General features: G+C 43.4%; 5 protein-coding genes across 6 annotated transcripts in view; 4 read left to right on the top strand and 1 right to left on the bottom strand.

The window, feature by feature from the left end:
• The first annotated feature begins 360 nt into the window (after nt 1-360).
• On the top strand, nt 361-4,468 carry ndr2 (nodal-related 2). The gene is made up of 3 exons (XM_076028177.1): nt 361-905; nt 2,532-3,310; nt 3,749-4,468. Exons 1-3 carry the CDS (start codon nt 599-601, stop codon nt 3,899-3,901), a joined length of 1,239 nt encoding a protein of 412 aa, XP_075884292.1. The 5' UTR covers nt 361-598; the 3' UTR covers nt 3,902-4,468.
• Nucleotides 4,469-4,791: 323 nt separating this feature from the next.
• On the top strand, nt 4,792-7,705 carry lrrc20 (leucine rich repeat containing 20). Of its 2 annotated transcripts, none has more exons than XM_076028179.1 (5): nt 4,792-4,886; nt 5,759-5,848; nt 6,291-6,440; nt 6,547-6,714; nt 6,806-7,705. In XM_076028179.1, exons 2-5 carry the CDS (start codon nt 5,779-5,781, stop codon nt 6,940-6,942), a joined length of 525 nt encoding a protein of 174 aa, XP_075884294.1. In that variant the 5' UTR covers nt 4,792-4,886; nt 5,759-5,778; the 3' UTR covers nt 6,943-7,705. The 2 variants fall into 2 exon arrangements, with proteins under 2 accessions (XP_075884294.1, XP_075884293.1); XM_076028178.1 differs by lacking the exon at nt 4,792-4,886 and adding an exon at nt 5,078-5,362.
• Nucleotides 7,706-8,551: 846 nt separating this feature from the next.
• ppa1a (inorganic pyrophosphatase 1a) lies at nt 8,552-11,984 on the top strand. The gene is made up of 11 exons (XM_076027879.1): nt 8,552-8,741; nt 8,913-8,977; nt 9,459-9,512; nt 9,959-10,078; nt 10,150-10,236; nt 10,354-10,480; nt 10,573-10,700; nt 10,969-11,054; nt 11,369-11,438; nt 11,664-11,703; nt 11,792-11,984. The coding sequence occupies exons 1-11, from the start codon at nt 8,681-8,683 to the stop codon at nt 11,818-11,820; spliced, it is 867 nt and encodes a 288-aa protein (XP_075883994.1). The 5' UTR covers nt 8,552-8,680; the 3' UTR covers nt 11,821-11,984.
• A 312-nt stretch (nt 11,985-12,296) lies between these two features.
• Nucleotides 12,297-16,250, top strand: sar1aa (secretion associated, Ras related GTPase 1Aa). Its single transcript, XM_076028176.1, has 7 exons — nt 12,297-12,370; nt 13,283-13,353; nt 13,461-13,580; nt 13,723-13,788; nt 13,964-14,067; nt 14,299-14,430; nt 14,549-16,250. Exons 2-7 carry the CDS (start codon nt 13,296-13,298, stop codon nt 14,663-14,665), a joined length of 597 nt encoding a protein of 198 aa, XP_075884291.1. The 5' UTR covers nt 12,297-12,370; nt 13,283-13,295; the 3' UTR covers nt 14,666-16,250.
• Nucleotides 16,251-17,393: 1,143 nt separating this feature from the next.
• The window catches only part of LOC142889244 (testican-2), a 44,922-nt gene continuing 38,080 nt past the window's right edge, over nt 17,394-24,235 (bottom strand). The window contains exons 8-10 of the mRNA XM_076027871.1: nt 21,238-21,300; nt 20,184-20,321; nt 17,394-19,383 (exon numbers count right to left, since the gene is read on the bottom strand). Of these exons, the coding sequence (XP_075883986.1) occupies nt 19,235-19,383; nt 20,184-20,321; nt 21,238-21,300 (350 nt within the window). The 3' untranslated portion in view covers nt 17,394-19,234. The remainder of the gene's footprint in view (nt 19,384-20,183; nt 20,322-21,237; nt 21,301-24,235) is intronic.

Here is a 24,235-nt window from a genome sequence, read left to right as displayed (position 1 = left end):
TCAGCCGGAATACAATAAGGGATTTTGGCTCATTTTCTCTTCATATTACTATTAAAATCATATTTTTTGACAATTTTGTGTCGTTGTGCACAACCTCAAATATGGATAAAAAATAGTTAAACATGGAAATGGTGCATTATGTAAAAACCTTTTTTGCAGTTAACCTCCCACCTCCTCTTTTTTCATTTTTTTTTTTTTTTTTTTTTAGTTTTACAATAAGACTTTCCTTATTTTCTTTTCCTCCCATTATTCAATAGTGCGGGCCTACACTCTGGGAAAAGCCTAACAGTTAGTGTAGGACAAATAGCCGCAACAATTAAATGCGGATGCCGGTGGGGAGCGAGGCCCGCGAGGAGTCCGCGAGGACACGGCGGCAAACAAAGAGTAAAACACGCCTTGTAAACACGCACGCAGACGCCTCATTAGCACGTGAATGGATGATGAGCTGTCACGGCCAACAAGTCTTGAGGACGCATGTCAATTTCCTTTAATGTCCCCCGCGACTTGTTTAACATAAGAGTGGGGTGGGGTGGCTGAGAGTATATAAGACACCCCTGATGTCCCGCTGGAGGAATTTGTCACGAACCGGCCCCAAAACATGCGCCCACTGGGACTCCTGGCTTCCGTCCTGTGCGCATCGCTGCTGGCCGGGGCTCCGGCTTTCGCACAGGGCGCTCAGAGAACCACCACCAGTACCACCAGTACCACCGGCATGGATGGAACTACCGTCAGGCCACCGCAGCGCATCTCCCTGCTGGAGAGGACGAGCGGGTACCACCTGCCCACCTACATGATGCACCTCTACAGGAACTTCAGGGCCAACTTCTCCTCCAGGCCGCTGGACGTCGTGGAGAAGGAGGCGGTGAAGCAGCATGCGGACACGGTCAAGAGCTTAGTGGCTAAAAGTAAGATCTGGATGCTGCTTGCTTTTTTTAAAAAACAATTCATTTTTGCTCTTATTTTACAGATTAATGCATGGTTTAGAATGTGTATGCGTGCTTCTTTTATGTGAAGGTGTTCCTGCGCTGCGCGGCGCACCGGGGTTGTCAAAGCTGCGTCCCAGACGACCTCAGAGGGTTTCAATCCACATCCTGCTCTGGAGGGGGCATGCAGGGATCCGCGTGTGTAAAGGGGCCGGGCTTGTCTTTCTAATTCTCAAAGCAAACCTTTTCCTTCATCCCTAAATAGGTGATGTTGATTAGATACCTCGCCAGACACCCCCTCCTGCCCCCTCCTATACAAATCTCTTGTTAAGTCAAATCAACAACGCGCCTCAGTTCTTTTTCACACGTTGGCCTGATTAGATTAGAGCTCGGTGCTTAATGGGCGCAAGCAGTCGCAAGACAAAAAAAAACACACACACAAAAAAAGTGCCCGCTGACGAATCCGATTCCACATCCTTTGCACGAGGTGTTGGGAGCCGTTACTCGTATTTGTTTGGCTCGAGGATATGCAGGAGCCGGGGCGAGGCAGCGACGTCCTAAAAAACGATGGGTTTCGGCTGCGTGCTCGCGGGTTTGAGTGGATGAATGGTGCTCGGGCTCGGGGAGGCTTTTTTGATCAGCAAAGCGCAGGGTGATGGGTCGCTCGGTGCACTGGACAAAAGCTCATGTGAAACCTTCCAAATGATGATTAATGTGGGCCACACCTTTCCCGCAATTGATCCAACTCACGTGGTCCTTGATGAAAACAACTACTGGAGTACTCCTTTTATTATAAGGGTGTGGGACGATTCAAATTGATTGATTATTCTCTTCTCCTTCTTTTTTTGACAAGATTGTAACTTGATTGGTGATCCAACATGTAAAGTTAAAAGCTCTGATGGAAAAGGAATTGAAATCGTCATAGAGTATTATTTTATAGGAATAAAATAACTCTGGAAATATTGTAGATGGAGGGTCAGGTTGCTGCTTTTGATTTATAAACACAGACAAACTTGATATGTGGAAATAAACAGTGATGTACCACCTGATATAAAGTCATCCCAGAATATAGGATTCTATATTATTTAAGTTATTAATTAAAATGCAAAAACAGATGAATGTACATTTTGTCTTACAGTAAGTTATAAGGGAAGACATGAAATGAAATGAATGAACAGCCCCCTCATAAATACATATATTTAAAAACAGACTTTAACATTGCATGACAATTTAATAATCTCATGTCAAGATAATTTCAGATTATTTTTATTTTTATTTTGCAACAATGTGTTAATAATTACCACCAAAAACTCTACAGAGACATCTTATCGTAAGGTGAATTTTGTCTAATAGACCTCTTAAGGACATCATCCAGTCCATTTAGGGGGCGTTCTCATAGCCTCGCCTCGCCTCGCCTCGCCACGGTACGGTTGTAGAGCGTCCTCACTGGTTTAGTCTTTGGAAATGTAAAAAACCTACTGTGCTGTATTGAATCAAATAACTGGATTTTATCTTGACCTTGAACATTTAAAATTCAAATGATTTTGGCAAGTTGCCCAGAATACCACAAATTTAAGATCATTTTGCATTTTTTCTGTACCTCATTAGGTTTGATGCACAGACAGAGGAGATGGACCGTGACCTTTGACCTTCACGCCCTGCTCGTCGACAAACAGATCCAGGCGGCAGAGCTGAGAATCCGGATTCCTCGGACGCAGAGTGTTGCAAACATCACGGTGGCGGTCCTTCACCAGCACAGCCGGCCGTGCTCCACACACAGGGACTGCCCGGGCCAGCGGCTGGTGGGGCTGCTCACTGAGTCTTCACTGGTCACCTCGTCGCAGGGCTGGAAAGTTTTCAACATGACAGCTCCACTCCTGGGCTGGCTCACACAGGAACTGGTGCCTGAGGGTCACAGTAAGAGGATGTCAAAAAGAGGGAAAGCGCTGAAGACAAACGGGGGTCCGTCGCTTGCGGTTCCGTCCGTCTCCGCGGTACAACGCAAGCGCGGAGTGAACGACCGGGCACTGTTGGTCATCTTCTCGCACACTGGATCCAATGACAGTTCCAAGGCCAAGGCTAGTTTGATCCACACTGCCGAACGGTCCAAGTTCTTGACTCCAGCCGAGATGAAAAAGGCCCACCTGCCCAACAGGCGCAGGAGCAAGCGAGGCCACTGGGAGGCAACCGTGAGGAGCCTGCCAGTGTTCAAAACAGGAAGTGACCAGTCTCTGTGTCGCAGAGTCGACCTGCATGTGGACTTTAACAGGATCGGCTGGGGGTCATGGATCATCTTCCCCAAGAGATATAACGCCTTCCGCTGTGAGGGGTCCTGCCCCGGACCCCTGGGAGAGCATCTAAATCCTACAAATCATGCCTACATGCAGGTAAGTGAAGGAGTCCACTACACAGTTACCTGGGATCAGCTAGGTTTTGGTACACTTGGACTTGGAGGTCATCCTCAGAACAAACAACAATGAAGTCATTCAATACATCTTTAAAAACAACATTTTCATTCCCTGGGTTCTAATGGCAATTAAATAGAAAGCAAATCTCGATGTTTATACTTATATAAAATCAACAAAAATAAGATTTGTACTTTCAGTTCTAATAATAAGCATTTATTACAGGCATCCATTTGTTTTCAACATGCTTTCATACCTTGAGATGCTAATAAATCTTTCACACTGGGCCTTTTAACAGTTGGCAGAAAATATATAAGCTATATGTACATCTTTAAAGAATTTAGTATCTTAATGTACATGACATGGTTGTTGGTGCGTTTTCCGCCTTTAATCGTAATCCATGCTTCTCTGTTCCTCCAGAGTTTGCTGAAACATTACCATCCGGACAGGATTGCGTCCCCCTGCTGTGCCCCAACCAAAATGAGCCCACTGAGCATGCTGTACTACGAGAGCGGCGAGATGCTTCTGCGGCACCATGAAGACATGATTGTGGACGAATGCGGCTGCCAGTGACCGCCGCAGCCCCTTGGTTGCATGGATTGTTCTAAAAGCACTAAGATGCAGTGCAAAATCATGGTTTTGTTATTTTGGAAAAGCAGAAAGAAACACTTAGCCTTTACACTTGGCCGGGATTTTTTTTTTTACATTTTCATTTCATTTTAAAAGCTCTTTGATCCTTATCCCTGTGCTCTGCTGATCCATGTGCTGAGATAACATTTGAATTTGTTAAATCTGGGATATGAAGGACACTGAAGAACTTTTTTCTGTTAAAATGTTCTGAAATGCATTTTTTCCTCACAATGCAATGGAAAGCTTCTAAAAACCTGCAAGGAATAAACACATTCTTTCCTTTTTTTTTTTTTTTTAAATTGTAAATAATATAAATATGACAATATACCAGCACTGCTTTGATTGTGTATGAAATGTGTAATGATAAAGTAATGTATATTTATTGTAAATAATAAACAATTGTATTTATATTTTAAAAAAAAACAACAACATACTTTGCGATGTCATCTTTTGTTGTTTTATTTTCTCTTTGGCAAGTAATCCAATAAAATTTTAAGTTGATAGACTTTGTAAAACACTTCAGGCTATTTTAATATCAGAAAAATTACCAGGCGTCATTTAATTCAACCAATTTCCATGGATTTTATAGCTTTTTAAAAACTGTTTTATATAAATAACAGTGTTATCCAAATGACATTTGAGCTTCTATTAAGATGAACTGACACAACTGGTGTATATTAGAGCGTCGTAGCCATTCATGATGACTCACAGCCAGAATTCTCTCTCATCACTGCACAGTAACAGTAGAGGGGTGTCCAGCAAATACTGTAAAGTGACAGCTGGCTGTGACAATGGTTAACTATTCTTCTGAATTCTGGGGGCTCTATTGTCGCCCCAACCTTTGAATATACACTGACTAAACAGGAATGCGCTCGAGTTAAGGTCATGGCAACTGGTGAAACTGAGAGTTGGTGACTAGGACTCAGAGGTAAGAAGACCACCATGAACCATTTTGTTTGTTTTTAAAATATCAATGTTAGGAAAATGATACCAGAATATCAATAACAGCCGATGTGTTTTAGGAACAATTTGGGAAAAGATCAGGATTATTCAATAGAAAAAAAGGACAATTCCCTGTTTCGTAGGCGGAGACGCATCGTCTGCAACTTCAGAGCGCACCGCTGACTGTCATGAATGCGTTTTCTGTCGGGTTTTTGCTAGTAGCATGCGCGTTGACTCATTGTGTGTAACGACTCTACAAGGTGTGAATAACGTGACGGTGCGATATTTCACCGCTCGTCTGCTCTGGAAAGTAACGACACCATCGGCGGAGCTGTTGCGCCCGTCCGAGCCTAAAAATAAACGCCTCGCCTTTACCTCATTTGGCAGATTTACCCGCTCTCGCTAACGTTAGCCTAGCCAGTCGGTGCCCCGGCAGCTGCTGCCACTGCTCGGAGTTTGTGGGTAAGTCGCTTTATTTCCGGTATGCTTAAACTGAACAAAACAGCTATATAATGACTTAAACTGTGTCGGTTATCAGATGTGTTATTGTCAGATGCGTACAAATTCACCCAAACCTAACGTCATCGTTTGCTAAGTGTGATAATTACAGATTGAGTTGTCGGTCCACCACCTCAAATACCCTCTTGTATCATTCAACAGTTTCATGTTTCTTTTAATGTTCTTTAAAAAATAAAATAAAATGTTATAATTCATTAAATTAAAAAAGTTTGTATGTATTTTAATATATCAGATGTTGCAAATGTGTTTTTTTTTTGTTTGTTTGTTTTTTTTTTGTTTGTTTTTTTCTTAATGTTTTGGTTCGTGTTTTTACTCTAATGCCATTTCAATTTGTCTTAGGAAAAGCTTAAAGGAAAAAAATGGCTGAGGAAGTGGCAAATGTGGCCCGGAGAGTCAATGCAACTGTCGAGGAGGGCAAAGATAGTTTGGGTAAGATCTAACTAAGAACTAAATTTTGTTCTTTCCCGGCGTCATGTACACTTTGAGTCGAGTTTTTGCTATTTCTGAGTTCACCACTGGGTGGCAACAGTGGCTCAGGCATGACTTGCTCTGAGCAGAAATAGAAATGAGGAAGCTCCCCCCCCCAAATCAATCCACCAATCACTAATCTAGAATTGGTTTCAGCAAGGTGTCAGTGCCTTTTATAACATAAAATGTCACTTCCCAGAATTGTGTATTTAAGTACACTCTGATAAGTGTAATAACGCATGAGATGTTCATTGTCTGTTGACAGAATAGAAACAGGGTTTTACCATTTGAAAACACTGCTTAAGAAATTTTGTAGAAATTGATTGCCACACAACCTTTTTCTGTAGATTGCAAACATTCTGTTGTAGTGTGAATGGTAATAACCATGCTCTTCCCTCTGCAGATCTGTCAGACTGCAAGCTCGTTTCCTTCCCAGATGGCGTCTTCAAGGTCCTGAGCAGTGTCGCGCACAACATCCGTTTCATCACTTTGGCTCACAACAAGATGAAGGTCCTCTCTGGCAAATTCTTTTCCATCTTCTCCGGGCTGAAGGGTAAGAAATAAGACAAGAAAGAACATTTTGTGAAAAGACGCTGTGCATTCAATCACACATTGTCGACGTAACCCCCTCCCCACCATGTCTTTGAAATGTGTTGCAGAACTGGACCTGCAAGGAAATGTTCTCACCAAACTGCCGGAGACTGTGGCCGGCATGGAGAATCTGACCAGCATCAATCTGGCTGATAACAACTTCTCCATCTTTCCCGACAAGCTGACAGAAATAGCCACACTGGAGAGGATTAACCTGGAGGGAAATAGCATCACTGGTGATGATTACATACTGCGTTTCTTTTTTTGTACATGGCCAGTTGTGTGCATATAAACTAATATTCAATCTATTTGTGTCTCCTCCCGCAGAGATACCAGTGGATAAGTTGTCGGACATGCCAGCACTGAAGGTGCTAAACGTCCAGTCAAACCCCTTGGACTCAAACAGTCGGTCCGCTCTGCAATCCGCCCACCGCTTTGAAACTTTGTCAAGCTCAGAATCTTGAGATTTCACACTCACGTCTTTTCTGAACACGACTGTATCCTGCATGCTGTGTGCCTGTTACGACTTCAGCTTGATGCGTCTACGTGCCTTGGGCTACGTTCACATAGCAGACTCATTTGGCCCAAATCTGATCAAAATGTTTTTTTCCCTTGATCTCATGTGAATCAGATCAGATTTTTTTCCGCAGATTTTTTTTCTTTCATTTTCAAATGTGGTTTAAAATCACTTCCTGATCTGTTTTTTTTTTAAATGCAACCTCAGTCTGCAGACACAATCATTGTATCTCACTCAGGGCCACTTAACATCAATGATTGCTGTAATTCCAGGCAGGAGGGAATCACAAACAAAAACAAACATCATGGCATCTGACATCCTGAAGTTTAGTATGAAATCTGTTACACTGACGTAGCCACCGCAAAGACTGATGATGATTTCAGAATATATTCTTCTCTCTGGAGTGAAGCGAGTTGGCTTGATTGCCAGTGCTTGCAGTGTGATCCTGTTCTCAAAGAAGAGGAATCATATTTCTTGAACATCCTAAGCTGACGGTCCTGAGCCTGGTTTACATTAGAGAGACGTGTTAGAGATGTGTGAAAAGATGGTGTTCTTTACAATTAAGCCTTAAGAACATGAAGTGGATTTTATTTTTTTTTTGAAACATGCTTTCTTGTCTCAGTTGAGATATGTGCAATGACTTATTTATGACATGTTCTAGTCTAAAGCATGTTTCTTTTCCAATTAAAGATCATACTCTGTCAACTGTGGGTTCTGGTGTTTTTTTCTCCTTTTTTGTGCTTGATGAAAGATGAGTCCAATGATAAATACAGTAACAGCTATGGATTTATCACTCTCCCTTTTAACACTACTGTTTCATTGGGTGCTGTATAATCTTACTGTTTGTGTCAGATTAAGACATGAATAAAAATGTGGTAACGGTGCCGCATTCCCTAGTGGGGAAAATTTAAAAATTAATTTTAAAAAATTATTATGCAAGTTTTTGTTTCCAGACTCACACAGTCTTAGAGATATCCAGCACCTTATCACACGACCTCTGTGCTCTCAGCCCATGACCTCTTCCTGTTAATCACCCACACTTGAATAATCTCTGAAACCGTGTCACTTTTTGTCACATTTTAGCTGCTGTCCATTGTCTGATGTCTACTTTATTTATTTTTTCTCCTTTTAATTTGTGATGTTTCCAAAAATAGGCCCCATAAGTGTGTTATCAAAGAGTTGCAGCGTTATTCAAGAGGCAAGAAGTCACAACAGGGGCACGCCACATAATCCCGCCTCGGTAATTGGCTTACAGCTAACGCCAGTCAGCTCCATCTGTTTTTGTCTGAAAAGAGCCCTGAAGAGCTGCAGCTTACCAGAGTGAGATAAGAAAAAAAACAAATCACTCCATGTGCAATAATAAAGAATTACTCAAAGGCCTCTAATCTGAGCAAATATCAGCTTCTCTAGGAAGTGTGTTTGTCTCCCACCGCCTTAAGGATTGTAACAATGGGACAATAAGGAGTGTCAGCAGGACACACACACTCACTCCAGCCTCCCATGTCACATGCAAGGAGCTGTTGGGTTTCTATCCCTCGGCTTAAGCAGAGCGCACAGCGGCTCACTCTCTCAGCGACGGCCTGTCAGCAGCCAGTCGATCAGTCTGTCAGTCAGCAGCAGCAGCAGCAGCAGCTTGTGCGTGCTCCTGAACCAGTGCTCAGACCGCTCACACAACAACAACAGACATGAGCTTCACCACTGAGGAGCGCGGCAAGCCAAACACCCAGGAGTACAGGGTGTTTTTCAGTAAGCGTGTCACCTTCTATCCTTTGTGTTTGTGTGCGTGGATGTTTTTCCTTTTTGCATTGTGCACTTTATGAGCTGCAGCAAAAATATGCATAGAAAGTCACTAAACATTGTTTGCATTTTCTTGCATTTTGTTTTTTTTGCCACAATGGAAATGTTGCTTTTTCCCAGAAAACTCGGGTGGTGAATACATCTCCCCATTTCATGACATCCCCATCTACGCAAATGAAGCAGAGGTGAGCACGTAATTGATTTTTGTGGTTTATATTTTTTTGCAGATTCATCAAAATCCCCTTTAAAGATTTTTTTGTAAGACCAAACTTCAGCCTCAGCCTGAGGAAAATATCAATAATGCAACATATTGCCAATGTTGTCTGTCTGCCTTGGTGGGAAGATGCTTTGGAGTCTATCACCTGGGGTTTGGGGGAGGGACTTTGTGTTGTAGTGTACCACCTAAACTAAAGTGACTTCAGCTGAACTTATGCAGGAAGTTAGTGTCAGAATTTCTCTTTGACATTGTTCCCATTCCATAGCAAAAAATACATTCTTTCCTTTCCCATCTTTTTTGTGTCATTTTGATCTTTTATTCATGGAACACACAACTATAACTATCTCACATTTCTCTTGGTGTGTGTGTGTGTGTGTGTGTGTGGCGCAGCAAAGCTCATGAGAATCAACTGTCAGTGAAACTGAACTGTGTTTTCTATCACGCTGCAGAACATTTTTCATGCTGTTGTGGAGGTTCCAAGATGGACAAATGCAAAGATGGAGGTATGTATGCATTTTTCTGTAGTCTAGTAGGTTTTCCTTTTGTATTTATTAGATTATGTATTTGACCAAAACATTAAAATGCAATAATGTAAATGGCATGCACAATGCACAATGGTCTCATCAAGCACAATTGACAACATAGATTTTTTTTTTTTTTTTAGCAATATGACAACAGACTACTGTTATCTCAATCAGAATACTTCATTAAACCCCAGGGGAAATTACCTATGTCATGGCACTCCCTTCAAGTAAAAAAAATGAAAAGAGAAGAGAAAACCCCCAGCAACTACAAATTGAGCTGACAACATATACAAGTGCAAATCTGACAGAGAGACTGACGTCTTCAGCAATGAAGAACCTGCTGTTTTTGTTTTGGTCCTGGGATCCGTCTGAGAGTCACGGTGCAGTATAATGCATTTATGCTGATGTGGTTTATGTTGAATCAGATCGCCACCAAAGACCCCCTTAATCCACTGAAACAGGACATGAAAAAGGGAAATCTTCGATATGTGGCAAATGTGTTCCCTCACAAGGGCTACATCTGGAACTACGGCGCTATACCCCAGGTGAGTCCCACCCTGAAGCTAACAGCACAACTGTTTCGCTCTATTATATTTGTGATCCCCCCACTCCCCAGACATGGGAGGACCCCCACCACAAGGACAGTGACACGGGATGCTGCGGAGACAACGATCCCATCGATATATGTGACATAGGAGATAAGGTGCTGGAATTGCCCCAAGCCGGGCCTTTAAAAATGAACAAATAAACAAACGAAAACATTTAGACGGATCTGTTACTTTTCCCACTGACATTTCTGTAATATTTCTCTAATCCTCAGGTATGCTCGAGAGGGGAAGTAATCAAGGTGAAGGTGCTGGGAACTCTCGCTTTGATTGACGAGGGAGAAACTGACTGGAAGGTCATCGTGATCAATACCGAGGACCCCGAGGCTGCCAGCTTTAACAGTACGAATCGCATGCAATAAAAGCTGCTGGCACCGCCGGGGAATAAGCAACCTGGGATACTCACAATGTTGGCATCCTATTTGCTGTCGCAGATATTGATGATGTAAGACGACTAAAGCCTGGATACCTGGAGGCAACTGTGGACTGGTTCAAACGATACAAAGTCCCGGATGGCAAACCGGAGAACCAGTTTGCGTTCAACGGAGAGTTCAAGGACAGGGTACTCTTAGACAAACCTATGTTTAGAGTTTGTTGTTGTTGTTGTTGATTGAAGAGTCTCTGTTCTTTTATTGAGAAAAAATAAGGTTGACAATGTATCTTTTATTCTCTTCATTTAGAGAAGGTAAAAAAAAACAAAAACAGACACCTTATAGTAAAGGAAAATAAGTTTAAAAAAACAATTTCCTTTTTTTTACATCAAATTTCTAAAATGTTGGAAGATACAGTGGACACACTGTACATGTATAAATGTTGTTTTTTTTTTGCAGGACTTTGCCATTGAAACTGTCAAGAGCACCCATGAGTTTTGGAAAGCACTGATTTCAAAGAAGACCGATGCGGGAGAGTTAAACTGGTGAGCCACTTTCATGTTCAAGGCTCATCTACTGCAACATGGTGCAGACAGTGGACCATTTGCACTCATATAACACTACAGCTTATATGGGGGGGAAGAAAATGCAATATTCCTTCACATCAGAAAACCTTAAAGAAGAAAATGAGTGCTTGCAGCTGAGTGCAAATCTTTAAACCTAATGGACTGTTAAATACCTTGCTGCACGTTCTGAATGTCTCTAAATAGATTTCTTGGTACGAGTGCCTTGTACAAGCACTGGATATTGCTTCAAAGCTGAGATTGGTTTCTTTGTTTGATCTCTGCTGCTGAAACAGCGTGAACACCAGCGTGGCGGACAGTCCTTTCTGCTGCACCGCTGGGTGTGCAGAGGCCGTGGTGAAGTCTGTGAGTCTGCTTTTGCCTTTGAAATTCACACTGAAAAGTTATACAACAGTCTGTCAGTTCTCAGCAGCACCAGAGAATAACTGTTGCTGACTGACTCATTTGAAAAGACAACTAGCTGTCTTAGTCTTCAATAAAAAATAAAAAAAAGATTTACCTTCGTTATTCAAGAGAAGTGTATAGATAATAGTCATAATAATCTAATAATAATGTCATTAACATTTATAGGCAAGTGCTTTTGGAGCAGAGGATCCCATTCCGAGTTCAGGTAGGTTCGATTACAATGGAAAGGCACACAAAGATTGTGTACTTCCTTTGTGCTGTTGACTTGATTTTTGTTTTTGTTTCTTTCACAGTGGACAAATGGTTTTACTACGAGAAGTGAGAAAAGAATACCTGCCAGAAATCTCCTTCCTTCGGGACACATACCTCTTTCTATTTAGTGGTTGTCCCATCCCACACGTCTTCACAAATGTCTGGATGTAATTTCAAGCTCCACGAAACAGCGCAATAAAAGACAACAAGTCTCGGAGTTGTTGTGCGTCGCATTTATTTTACTGCCACTGTTTTATGTCTCCTTTGGTGATAGTTTGGATAAAATAGAACAAGAGTGGGTTGGGGGTGGGGTTCATTTAAAGAGAGGTGGACAAAATCAAACAAATGACCTAAGAACATAATTATTCAAACATCTACTGTCTGTTTTGATTCTAAGAACACGAAAATTAAAGCCCAACATTTATATATAAATCAAATATAACGCCCAGTAAACATCATTACACTATCAGGATGCAATTACTGCTAGGTGCCACCACGCGTGGCGCTAGTGAGCACCAACGCCACATTTCCATGACGGCGAACAAGCTGGACCGGAAGTGCAGACAGTTTCCAAGGAGACCGGCTACACTACGACAAGCCAAGCCGCTGACAGCGCTGCGGTAAGATGGCAAACCGTAGAGTTAGAAAACAATTTAGACCACGGTGCGTAATCATAACGTAACGCACTACAATTGCGCGCTCAGTGGTGGATATGCGCGCCGCTGACACGTCGCCAAAATGCGCACGCAAAGGTTTATAGTTGGCGTCACGCTAAGGTTCGCTAGCTAAACCACCGCGTTATCTAACAACACCACTGTGTCATTTTACTGGCGTAAGAAAACACATCGGTGTGAGCTTGTAACACTTGCATAACTTGAACGAGTCGGGAGTATTTTATTCATCGAACAAGCCAGCCTAGTATCCGCCGACCTGTTGCGTCATAATAAACAAACTGACAGTTACATCACTCAGTGATCGGATTTGATCAATAATACATGAAATTGTGACTTCAACTATGCCCTTCTGAATTTAATGATCCATTTAGTACCTGCTTCCAATGCTGCATCTCACAGTTGCCCTGTCATGCCCAAAAGTGTTTTTCTCCTCGAACCTGATTTCCATTCAAATCTCACCAGAAATCACATTAATTACAATCTAATTTTCACAGAAAGGCCAGACAAAGGCATCAGACATGCCAAACACACACAGTAGAAACATGGGGGGGAAAAAAATCGTCATCTTAGTGTTATCTCTAATTGTCATGTCGGATTTTGCGACAAACTACACTTTTTTCGGTCACAGTTGTGAAAGTTACGTAACAACAAAAGTTAAACGTTCTAAGACACACAGCTTTATTATAATTATGGACGTACGTGAGCATGTCTGTATATTTTGACTGTATAATCCAGAGGGAAACAGCTGTGGCCCCAAATCAGATTGGAGCACAGTTTCAAAATATTTCAATGAAGTGTCCATAATGTATTTAAAGGTCTTTTACTTACCTCAACCCATTTTTGTCAATCTTCTTCCAGTTAAACACTGAAGATGTCTTTCTTATTCGACTGGATCTACAACGGCTTCAGCAGTATTTTACAGTTCCTAGGTAAAAACACAAAAAACATTTAAAATCACCACATTATCAGACATAGAGGAATATGTGATTGGTTCGTAATTAACATGTTGGACACACTTGTAAAATGTTTTCTTTAGGCTTGTACAAAAAGTCTGGGAAGCTGGTTTTTCTGGGCCTGGACAATGCAGGTAAAACAACGCTGCTTCACATGTTGAAAGATGATCGACTTGGACAGCATGTGCCAACTCTGCACCCAAGTAAGATCCTATTCAGACCATATTTTGCCATTATTTAGAAGTGTGTATTATTACTGCGATAGTGCAGTTTTGTTTTTGACACTTTAGTGTTCAGCCACTTTGAATTTATCCTCTTTTTTTTTTCATTGTTTTTTTCTTAAAGCCTCTGAAGAGCTCACAATTGGAGGGATGACATTTACCACATTTGATCTGGGTGGACACGTACAAGGTGAATTCCCCTTTTTTCTTGAGCACTGAATGGAATGTGCAACATTATGTTGTAAAAACCCAGCTGGAAAACTCTCCCCCTCCCCCTGCCCCTCCCACCCAGCTGAACACACAGTCCCTCATCTATTTCGACAGGCGCAAACTGCTTATTTATTTGTTGATTTATTTTTGGACAGCTCGACGAGTGTGGAAGAATTACCTGCCAGCTGTGAACGGAGTCGTCTTCCTGGTGGACTGCGCTGATCACGACAGGCTCTCAGAGTCCAAGTCGGAACTTGACGTGAGTCGCGTCGCCGTGTTTCAACCCACATCTTTGTCACGTCACCTTTGATTTTATAATAGTGCAGGCTCAGCACAGAAGACGCCTAAAAAAAATGACACTGTGCACCTGAATATTTCTATGAGTGCTCAAAAATGCAGCACACTGCGCGGCGTATTGCGTGGTTGCCACGGGCAGCGTCCCGAATTGCACTCTGTCACAAAGTGTGGTGGTCTGCCTCTGCGTGTCCAGGCCCTCCTCGGAGACGAGACTATCGCCAACGCGCCGGTGCTGGTGTTGGGAAACAAAATCGACCGCCCGGAGGCTGTCAGTGAAGGAGGACTGAGGGGAGCCTTCGCTCTTGATGGCCAAGTGACAGGAAAGGTGGTCATAACACAGCAATTCAGCCAAGAGGTTCACGTTATCGATCGCTCGTACTTCTTCAGGGGCCGCGTCCCCGCTGCGCGCTGACCGCCGCCCTCTGTTATCTCGTCATCGACAGGGAAACGTGTCGCTGAAGGAGCTGAACGCCCGCCCGCTGGAGATCTTCATGTGCAGCGTGTTGAGGAAACAAGGCTACGGCGAAGGTTTCCGATGGTTATCGCAATACATCGATTGACACGACAGGATGGGCTCCACCCCGAGGGGTGGGGACCAAGTGTCAATCAGCCCAGGCTCCAAGCAGTGTTACTGAAAGTGTTAAGCCTTCATGTCAGGATTTACAGGTTTGTATGCAAACTTTTTTAAAAAGTAGATCACGGTGATCTATCCTGTTGTTGTGTGAGAGTTGACCGAGACGTCCTAGTTGCAATATGAGTGTCCATGCATTATGCAGAAACGTAGATGTTGTACACTTCAGTTAACTTTATTTATTTTGAAATACACCAACCGCTTCGGGAGAGTTCAAAAGGAAGCGAGCGACGAATCATTAAGGTCCCGGTGGTCTATCTTGAAATCAAGATACCTCGGCATAGATTTGAAATAAACCTGCAAATATATTAGAAACAAGACAATCAGGGATTTGTTTAATTAAATCTGATTCTATGCAGACGCTGCCTTCAAAGCATATAGCCAAAGACGTGTGCTAATAACATCGGGATTAGCGGGGAGAGAGATTTGTACCAAACCAGAGACGTGCAGAGCCGAGGGTTGAGCCAAAAGAACGTTAAATCCTCTTTGAGGGGAACAAAGGTAGAAAGACAGAATGTCCCGTATGAAAAGCGCACTGATATTGGAGGGAACAGTAAAAGTGAACTGCTCGCTCGTGTGTGTGCGCTACGAGTGATGTGCTTCCCGCTCGCGGCGTCTAGATGGAATTTGCTTTTTACTGCAGCATTCTCTTTTTTTGGTAAACCGACTGCAAGTTTTTTTTGCTCTCTGTATGTAACATATTGCATTGAAGGCATCCCAGTATGACTTCCTTCAAAACAAGACATTTTTAACTTCAGAACTTAGAGATTGGGAAAAAAAGGGGGGGGGGGTGGATTGTGAGGGCGAACAGAACTTTGTGGTCCATGACTGCCGCTTGTGTTTTATTGCATCGCGATGGCTGCAATAAGACAATACCTCAAAATGCCAGAAAGCAATAAAGTAGAGTAAGGCACAGGGCACAGCTCCACGGTCTTTGAAAAAGAAAGGGGAAAAAATGTAGTTCAAAGAAAGCAGCCATTTTATGAAACGATCCATGATTTTTTTCTGTGTCATAGTTTGTTCTGTGGTCTGAAGCCTGAGCAATATGCAGCCATGCTGTCAGCAGCACCCATGCACTTTTTGAGTATCTGTTGGAGGTATGAGAGTGCAAAAGCAAATGTTTCTATGGTACCATGTAAATTAAGATTTTCTGCTTTGTCTTTGAGTGTGGATGCCCCCCTGCCCCTCCATATTCACAGTACCGTAAATAATTGTTATAATAGTTTGTTTCTAATGTAAGCTGCAGATGAGTGTGTCTGAAATAAGAGTTCTGTCTGAAAGAAACTGCTCCTCCCTCTGAGCAGGGTTCTGTACTGGCTTCTGAATACTGCAAATAATGTATAATGACGATGTTACATGTACAGTAGCTGCCTTCGGCCCTCGCTGTAGGGTACTGGGGTTCTTTAGCACCAGTTGAACTACGGAGAAGCCGTGTGCAGGTGGTTTAGCATCCGCACTTATCCTGTAGATGTGAAAAGCAATTTTGATGGAGTTAAAATAAAAGCTGAAGTGACTGTCTTGGGTTTTTTTTTTTCTGTTTTTTTGTGACGTTTGCACATTTGAGGTTATTGAGCGAGTCTCGTCGTCACCTAGCGATTGACGGCTTGTCATATCCACACTGCAGCTCCTCCACTGAAGTGTGAATGACACCATGTCGACCCCCGAGGCCTTGCCAGCTGCGGTCGGAGTCCTTTCCCCGTCCTTGTCCTTGAATGCTCCACTCTGTGGTGGCGTCCCCCTGGGCGTCTGTCTCAGCCCCACTGTAATTCATGGCAGCGCAGAGATTTGAGACTCAATTCTTTATCACTCTCATCTCATTTTGTTGTTGCTCATTCGCTTGTTCACGCCGCACTTTGGTGCCATCAAGGGCACTGATGGTTCAAGACAACACCCCCAAACTGGCTGTTGGCTCCGCCCTCTTCCGGACAACCTTCTTTTGGTCATCTTCCAAACACAGTGAAGGTCCAACAAAGTGTTCTAAAAATGGCCAAAATACAGGACCTCTCAAACATAACTCAGCAGTTATTTATATTCAGTGCAGTGAGGGGCCTTCTGTGATCCCTGACAGTTTTGCGTTGACAGCTTTTTGGATGAACTGTGCTCGAGTGTGACTCCACTTGGATTGAATTGCATTCATTCGCTTCTGCAGCACTATTGATTTTCTCCCCTTTCGCTCCATCTGTCAAACATTCACACTTCAACCTCCCACCCAATCACACTCAGCGTTAGTACACAGAGGTGTGACTTTATTTTAGCTCTGCCACCATTGTATTATTGCCTTTTATTAGATTTTTTTTTTTTTGCATTGTTGATATTCTTGGTAATTCAGTGAATGCTTCAAAAAGACCTCTGGCAAAATGTTTTATTTTCCGCTCAGTAAGTAAAAATGTGGTAAATGGAAGGAGCTGTGAGCAGCAGTGAATGTGCGGCACATATCTTTTCCAGGCTGACAGCGAGGTACGTCAACTCTCCTCTGTCTGACAAATTCATTTTATTTCCCCACAGGCACCCGAGCCTCGCCTCGCTCTCTTTATCCGATAGGATCGTTGCAGAAATACTCTGCCGTTAGAGGCTGAAGAGGAGAAAGATGGAGATGAGATGATTGTCTCCTCTCCTCGGGACGGCCATATGCCATTGAAAACGAGACTTTTCAAGAGTTTGGCTCCAGTGCCTTTATTAGTAAAGTGCTCAGCCTAGATGTACATTCTCATTTACTAACATGCAAATACTAAAAACAACCAATAAGTCTGGCCTAGCGTTAGCATGGATGGAGACATTGCAACGGTATCCTCATAGAAAACAATTACAATGTGAATTCAAGTATACACACAGAACTTCAAGTAATGCGCACATTTTAGTTTGTTTTTTTTAATAAACACAAAAATACAATTCCCCATGTTGCAAAAAAAACAAATAGTATGTGGCTGTTGCACATTCTTGCACATGATATCAGAGAAAGCAGAAGAACACAGAGGTTTTCACACTGCAGGGGTGTGTGTGCAATTGTGTGTGTGTGTGTGTGTGTGTGTGTGTGTGTGTGTGTGTGTGTGTGTGTGTTGAAGTACATTCTAAATAGTCTACTTTTCAACAAAAGTACAGCCACCTGGAGAACGCGGATCCTGTACAGGCGTGTGCGGGTGAAATCATAACACAAGAGCTCGTCAAAGGTTCGAAAAAGAAGAAACACTGCAGCGAGCTGTCGACAACCTTTGTTGTCAAAAAAAACAAAACAAAAAAAAACCCAACAAGTTGCTTGAAAGTAAAGTGGCCTTGGAATCTGCTTCACACAAAAGGAATTCACACCAGATTTATATACATGACCGAGACACGCACGCACGTTACCACACTGCATTGAACTGTTTTAAAGGTATAGATTTATTTTATTTATTTATTATTTTTTTTGGGGGGGGCGGGGGGGTGTACATATACAGTTTGACTCATGTCTTCTTGATACCACAGCTGTATTAAACAATTTCCCTTGTGGATCAATTAAGTCTGACTGGAAGTTCCGACTCAAGGCCAGTATTTAGTTTTTTATATATATATAAATCTGTTGTAACCACTGGGGGGCAGCATTGTGTGTATGTGCGCTTCCACAATAACAAATAGTCGCAGTATTTCCCCCCCTTTTTCTTTTTCCTTGTAAAAGGAAGCAAAAGCGGAACTCTAAACATCCATTTAGGAGCGAGTCTCCGGAGTCTGGGGAAGGACGCGGCTCTTTAGCCGCTAAATGATCCGTCATGCTGACGCTGTCTGTCTGCCGCTCTACTTTATATCCTGTCCGGCGGCTCACAGCCGGCATCATCACATCTTTTTGTTTAATCCGCACAAAAACTAAAATTGCAAACGCAAAGATAAGAGCCTGTCGTTTCCCACGATTATTATTTTTTTCTTCTTCCTGCAGGGATTAAACATAAAAGACTGACGTTTTCTTGAAGACAAAACTGTTTCTATCTGCTCAAGGATTGCAGCAGCTCTGTTTACTCTCAGGTCATCTCGGCTGAGATAAGAGCAGCAAAACTTTTTCTCCACCTCTCACTCTCTCTAAACCTCCAGTCCACACTTGGATTTCTGAAAAATGTCAAACTACGCATGGGGGGGGGGGCGTTTTCGGAATCTCTGATCATTTAAGTGAAACATTGACTCAAGCAGTTGCTCTCACGATACAAAATGACTGGTATTCTCTAGAATGCATAGATGCGGGCGGATGAGGGAGGAATTCTTGATGAGCTTGAGCTACCTACGGCACAGCAGTCAGAGGGTCCTACCGTTCAGGAGGGCAAAACAGAAGAAAAATATACTGCTGGTCCAAAACAAGAGAGGAAGACGATGCAATAGCAACACGTATCTAAGACAAAAAAAAAAGGGGGGAAACAAACTGTGGTGTGTCCTCGTCTCTCTGGACCAGCAGCACCAGGATGATGACACGATGCCATGCTCTCCCTCCACCCAGGCTCTCCCAAAAATCTCTCTCCGTGTGTGGAAACGGGGGACGTCCCTACCAGATGTACCCGCCGTCGTCCGTCTCGCCCTCCTCCTCTTCTTCCTCTTCCTCCTCCTCGCCGTTGTCCTCCGCCTCCTTCTCCTCCTCCTCATCTTCCCATCCCACTCCGCTGCCAAAGTCTCCGGAATATCCCGTCAACTCGTCTGCAAACAGCACCGGAAATCACAGAATGTTAAGGCCTGATCGATTTGAAGCAACGCCAACGGTGCCATAATCTGACTGATTTTTATTCTTTGTGATTCAAAACAGCTAATTGAACACCTGGCTGGGGCTGTGCTCACTAGAGGGTTATCAATGATGTGTCTGCACTCTTTGTGACACCACAAAGGGCTGACTTCCAGATATCCATCTGGATGTCAGCCCTTATCATTGACATGATATTTATTCACATAATTATGTGAATTTCCTTTGGGATGAATACATTATCTATCCATCCATCCAGCCATCCATCCATCCATCCATCCATCCACATGATGTTTACAGTTATCAGATGCTTTGTTGGTCCAAGTTTGAGTCTTGAAAATCCAAAAACAAAACTGAGATTTCACAGTTAAAGAGATTTGATGTGGATGATGAGACTGAGAAAAAAATAAATAAACCTCTGATCTTGTTATACAAGCGGCAAACACGGCAATAACATCAATCACGGATGCAGATGTTATCCCTCCTAATTAAGTCCCGAGACGTACAAAAGGCTTTTCACTTACTAATCTGCAAATGTGGGAAGAAAATCACAACTGTTTTTATTACAAAAAAAATCGGTTTCAGAAAAACGCAGTCTGTTGGTAAACACAAAACCATAAAGTACGCGAGCCATTCGGGAATAACACCTGCGCTGATAAACATCCTAATGATTTGTGGTTTTTGAGAACCAACTGATAATCAAACCAGCGGCTTCCTGCGCCTCACCGCTCCCCTCCCGCCCGCCCGCCTCGGCTCCTACCACAGTCGGGGTTGCCGTGGATCCTGGAGCCCATCAGCTCTTCCCCGTGCAGGTCGACGCACCAGCACTCGGCGCGGCTCTGGTCGCACTGCACCTTCCTGTAGTAGCCGTCCTCGTCGCAGCTCGGGATGTACAGTCCTGCGAGGACGTGCGCGGTGTCGTTAAATATTTACACCCTCTGCACGCCAACACATGCCGACACCTGCTGCTGCTGCTACATACATGAGTGTTCCAGTGAGAGCTGCAGCAAGACCAGGACTCAGAGGCCAATTGTTGGCACACAATCACACACATTCTGAGGGGGCGTCATTGTTTGTTTCATATATGCAGGCGTCTGATTTCAGGCCAAAGCAGAGTTGGGATGATGGATCGACTAGAATCCATTGAAAAATAATTGATTCCAATTTTAGCTTAGCTGTCGCTTCCAATGTTGTGTTTCACACGGATGCTTCTTGTGACCCGCACACAAGGTCAGGATGTTGTTGTTTTTTTTAATAAGTCTTTTTACTTTTAAACTTCTTGTGTTTGTTGATTCAGCCAGTTCTGGAATAAAGGACAAGTCACTTTTAGACACGTCTATTGCAAATGTTTTCAACCCACTCAAAAAATCTTTTCATAGAATCGAAGAACGTTGTTGATGGATCGACTTGATTCATCAAGTCATTGGTAGCTGCAGCTTCAGCCTAAAGTAAGTTGATGTGGCGGCACGAGGACTCGTTTGAAAAGACAAACGGCGGTTTTAGCTCCCTGTTTGTTTCAAAGTCGGCGCCGCTTCCCCCAACCCTCCAAATCCCACCCCTCCCAGCCTGATTAGGCCCTAATCCTGACCATGTGCTTGTGATCCCTTTAATGAGTCTCCTCCAGCTTCCGGGCCGCTGCACCAGGCACCCGGTTACATAAGGAGAGTCAAAGTCACAGCAGCAGCAGCAGCAGCAGCAGCAGCAGCAGCAGCAGCAGCAGCAGCAGCAGCGTTGGTGCAGTTCACGCCTTGGCTGCACGAGTCTCTCCACTCAATGGTGCAGCGTCAGAGCAGTCCGATGAGAAATGCACTCACCGGGCTTCTTCTTGGACGCCTCCTGCACTTGGATTCTCTCCAGCTCAGCAAGGCATGGCGGCTCTGCAGGAATCAAACAAGAGGAGAGACGGTTTAAGAAGCCTCAGAGACGGCTCAGCGCTGAAAGCCCGACTCAGTAAGCGTGCACTGGAATTGTTCCGATTTGTTTAAAGGTCGACCATTGTGCAAAACTCCCGTCAGCAACATTTCCTAACACTGCCTGGGTCGGCCAACCCCGAAAAGCCTATACCAGGCCAGTGTCAACACCCCTCAGCCAGGTGTTGGCTCCACCCCCTAAGGCCTCCTCGTTTCTGTCCCCTTACAAAGATGTGGACGATCCAACGAAGCATCAGTTTTAGCAGGAGGCTGCAAACAGAGGGTTATGGTAAATGGTAAATGGACTGCACTTGTATAGCGCTTACCAGCACCTTCACGGTACCCCAAAGCGCTTTACAATGGCTTCTCATTCCCCCATTCACTTACACTCTTATACACCAAATGGGTGGCTGCTGCCATGCAAAGCGCCGCCAGCCACATTGGGAGCAATTTAGGGTTAAGCGTCTTGCCCAAGGACACAACGACAGACTGGGATGGAGCGGGATTTGAACCGCCAACCTTTCAGTCATTGGACAATCTACTCTACCTCCTGAGCTACAGCCAAAAACATGTTGTTTTCAAGGAAATTAGACTGGAGATTCTAAAATAAAAAAACAAAAACATCTGAAAATGCGTGAAATTAAGGACTGTAGGCGTCAAACAAAGGGCTAAATGTGCTGTTTTCTGAGTGGATGTTGAGTTACTTTGGTAAATAATCCTGCTCCACTGGAGCCTAGAAAGAAAAATAAAGCTCTGAACATGGACATTTCCGATTTCATATTTCATTCCCTGTCAGAGGCTGATGGACTGAACTGGAAATCAGGCACAAACAGCGCTTTGTCACTGTAAGTCTGAGAAAACACAGACAGAAATAGAAACAAAACAGAAATAGGAAAATCCCCTTAAGGCAGGAGGAGAAAAAGAAACAAAAAAAGTGTTTGAAGATTAAAATAAAAGACTTGCTACATCCCTGCAGCGCTTTGCACAACAACTAGGGCCACAAACACTACATTTACTTATTGTAAAACCATCATTATGATGACTAATTGTGGAGCGCGTTATAAACATTGCTGGCAAGTAATGAAAAAATTGATTTGGGTGGACGGTGTGATCAATTGCACGCAGGTTAAATGCCCCATCGATGGCATAATGGATGTGCAAATGAGTTTACTGTCATGAATATCCTGTATTTGTTCAGCAAAGGTCAAAAGGAGCAAATGCAAATGTGCAGCGCGGCGAAGGGGGGACGAGGGAAAAGAAGCAATGCCGGTTGAGATTATCGGGTAGATGAGTTCCATGCAGACAGCTGATCACTACACAAAAATAATGACATCAGAGGGGAAGGCCAATTTCTGAATAAATGAGTGCTTCCGGTCCCACCTGTGATTATTTTCTTTTCATGACATCATCACCTTTCTTTTCATTTATAATCGCAGTGTCACTGCTAATTACGCTAACGGTGAGGCTAGGTGACACGACCTTTCATGTTTGACCAAGGTTTCGTCAGGAAAAATCGTTTTGGTGATGGTGGTGGGGTTCTATTGCGCTGCGTTTCATCATTCAAGGCATTTCAAGTTTTTCTTGCACCACAACACAGGAGGCACAAACAGCAGCCGAGTGCTGCAGCCTCGCAGATCTTTGTTTCGGATGTGAATAGTTGGAACCAGGAGATGCACAGCGGTCACGTGACCCTGAGCTACAAATGTTCATATAGTCACATGAGAAAGGAAAGTCACTCTGAGAGAATATTGGAAAACACAGTATATGCACAACCTGCAATTGTAAATATATAAGTCAAATTTTTTTTTATTATTTTGACAATGACAGATGCAACTCTGCAACTATTTATTGGCCAAGAGGAAAAATCACAACTCTAAGATATTGTTTGACCTTAAAAGGTCCCATATATCTATTATTTTTAGAGCTTTGTTTTTGTTTTGTTTTTTCATCTGAGGCTCCAGTGGAACAGACTTGATCAATTAACCATTTAAAAAAAGGGAAATGTCCAGGACAGAATTAGCCTCTGTTTATAGACCCCTGCAAAAAATGACACTTTGTTGGACCTTCCACGTTTGAAAGGAGACAAAATAGAAAGAGTCACTGGCAAAGTCAATAACTGGGAGGGCAATATGTGCCCCTTGTGATGTCACAAAGTGCCACTTTGTAAGAAGGAAAAGAAGCAAAGAATGGACTTTTCCCATTTTTTGTGGAGTTCACTGACAAGGAGCGAGAAAGATGCTCATTACTACTATAAATCACTGCTCAATTATATGTTTCACAAGGCAGGACCTTTGAGTTACATTTAATTACACAGATACAGAAGATATGAGCAGAAAATGTATATTTCTTAAACTGTTATAAGAAAGCCAATCATAGTTTAAAGATGATGTGGATGCTTCGTCCAGAAAAGCAAAGAAAGCGACAGAAGGATGTCTTTTTATAGGATAAACTTGTCTGGATATTACTTGTCTGAAGAAACTTTAAAGTCTGCCTGAATTTCCATATGAAGAGATCAGCCTTGCTCGAGCAAAGGAGGCGTAATGAGGCGTGAAGGGAGGGTGAACAGCGAGTGTTGTGAGGAGACGCTCCAGCGGCCCCCTGGTGGAAGAACTAGTGCGGTCGTTGCCGGGAGTTCTGGCTGCAGCCGAAAGAAACTTTCATGGGGCAGAAGTAGCGGCGGCGGCCTCGAGGCTAACTAGGATTTCTGTTCCTGTTTCAAGTGCAAGAAGAGGAGAATCTGCAACGGCTACATTCCCCTGCAGCAGAAGCAGCAGCAGCAGCTCGATGGAAAGATGAAACTCGAATGTGTGCAGCAAGTCGAGCGATTCTGGCAAACTGTCAGGTGACTCGGAAAAAGTCGGGGTCAGATGGTTCTCAGTAGTGAGGAGGTCCAGCCCAGACC

The sequence above is a fragment of the Nelusetta ayraudi genome, unplaced genomic scaffold, assembly GCF_046127955.1.
Source record: "Nelusetta ayraudi isolate G7.1 ecotype Tasmania unplaced genomic scaffold, CSIRO-AGI_Nayr_v1 ptg000022l, whole genome shotgun sequence".
In the NCBI taxonomy this organism is placed as follows: Eukaryota; Metazoa; Chordata; class Actinopteri; order Tetraodontiformes; family Monacanthidae; genus Nelusetta; species Nelusetta ayraudi.
This window is presented reverse-complemented; position numbering and strand designations above follow the sequence as displayed.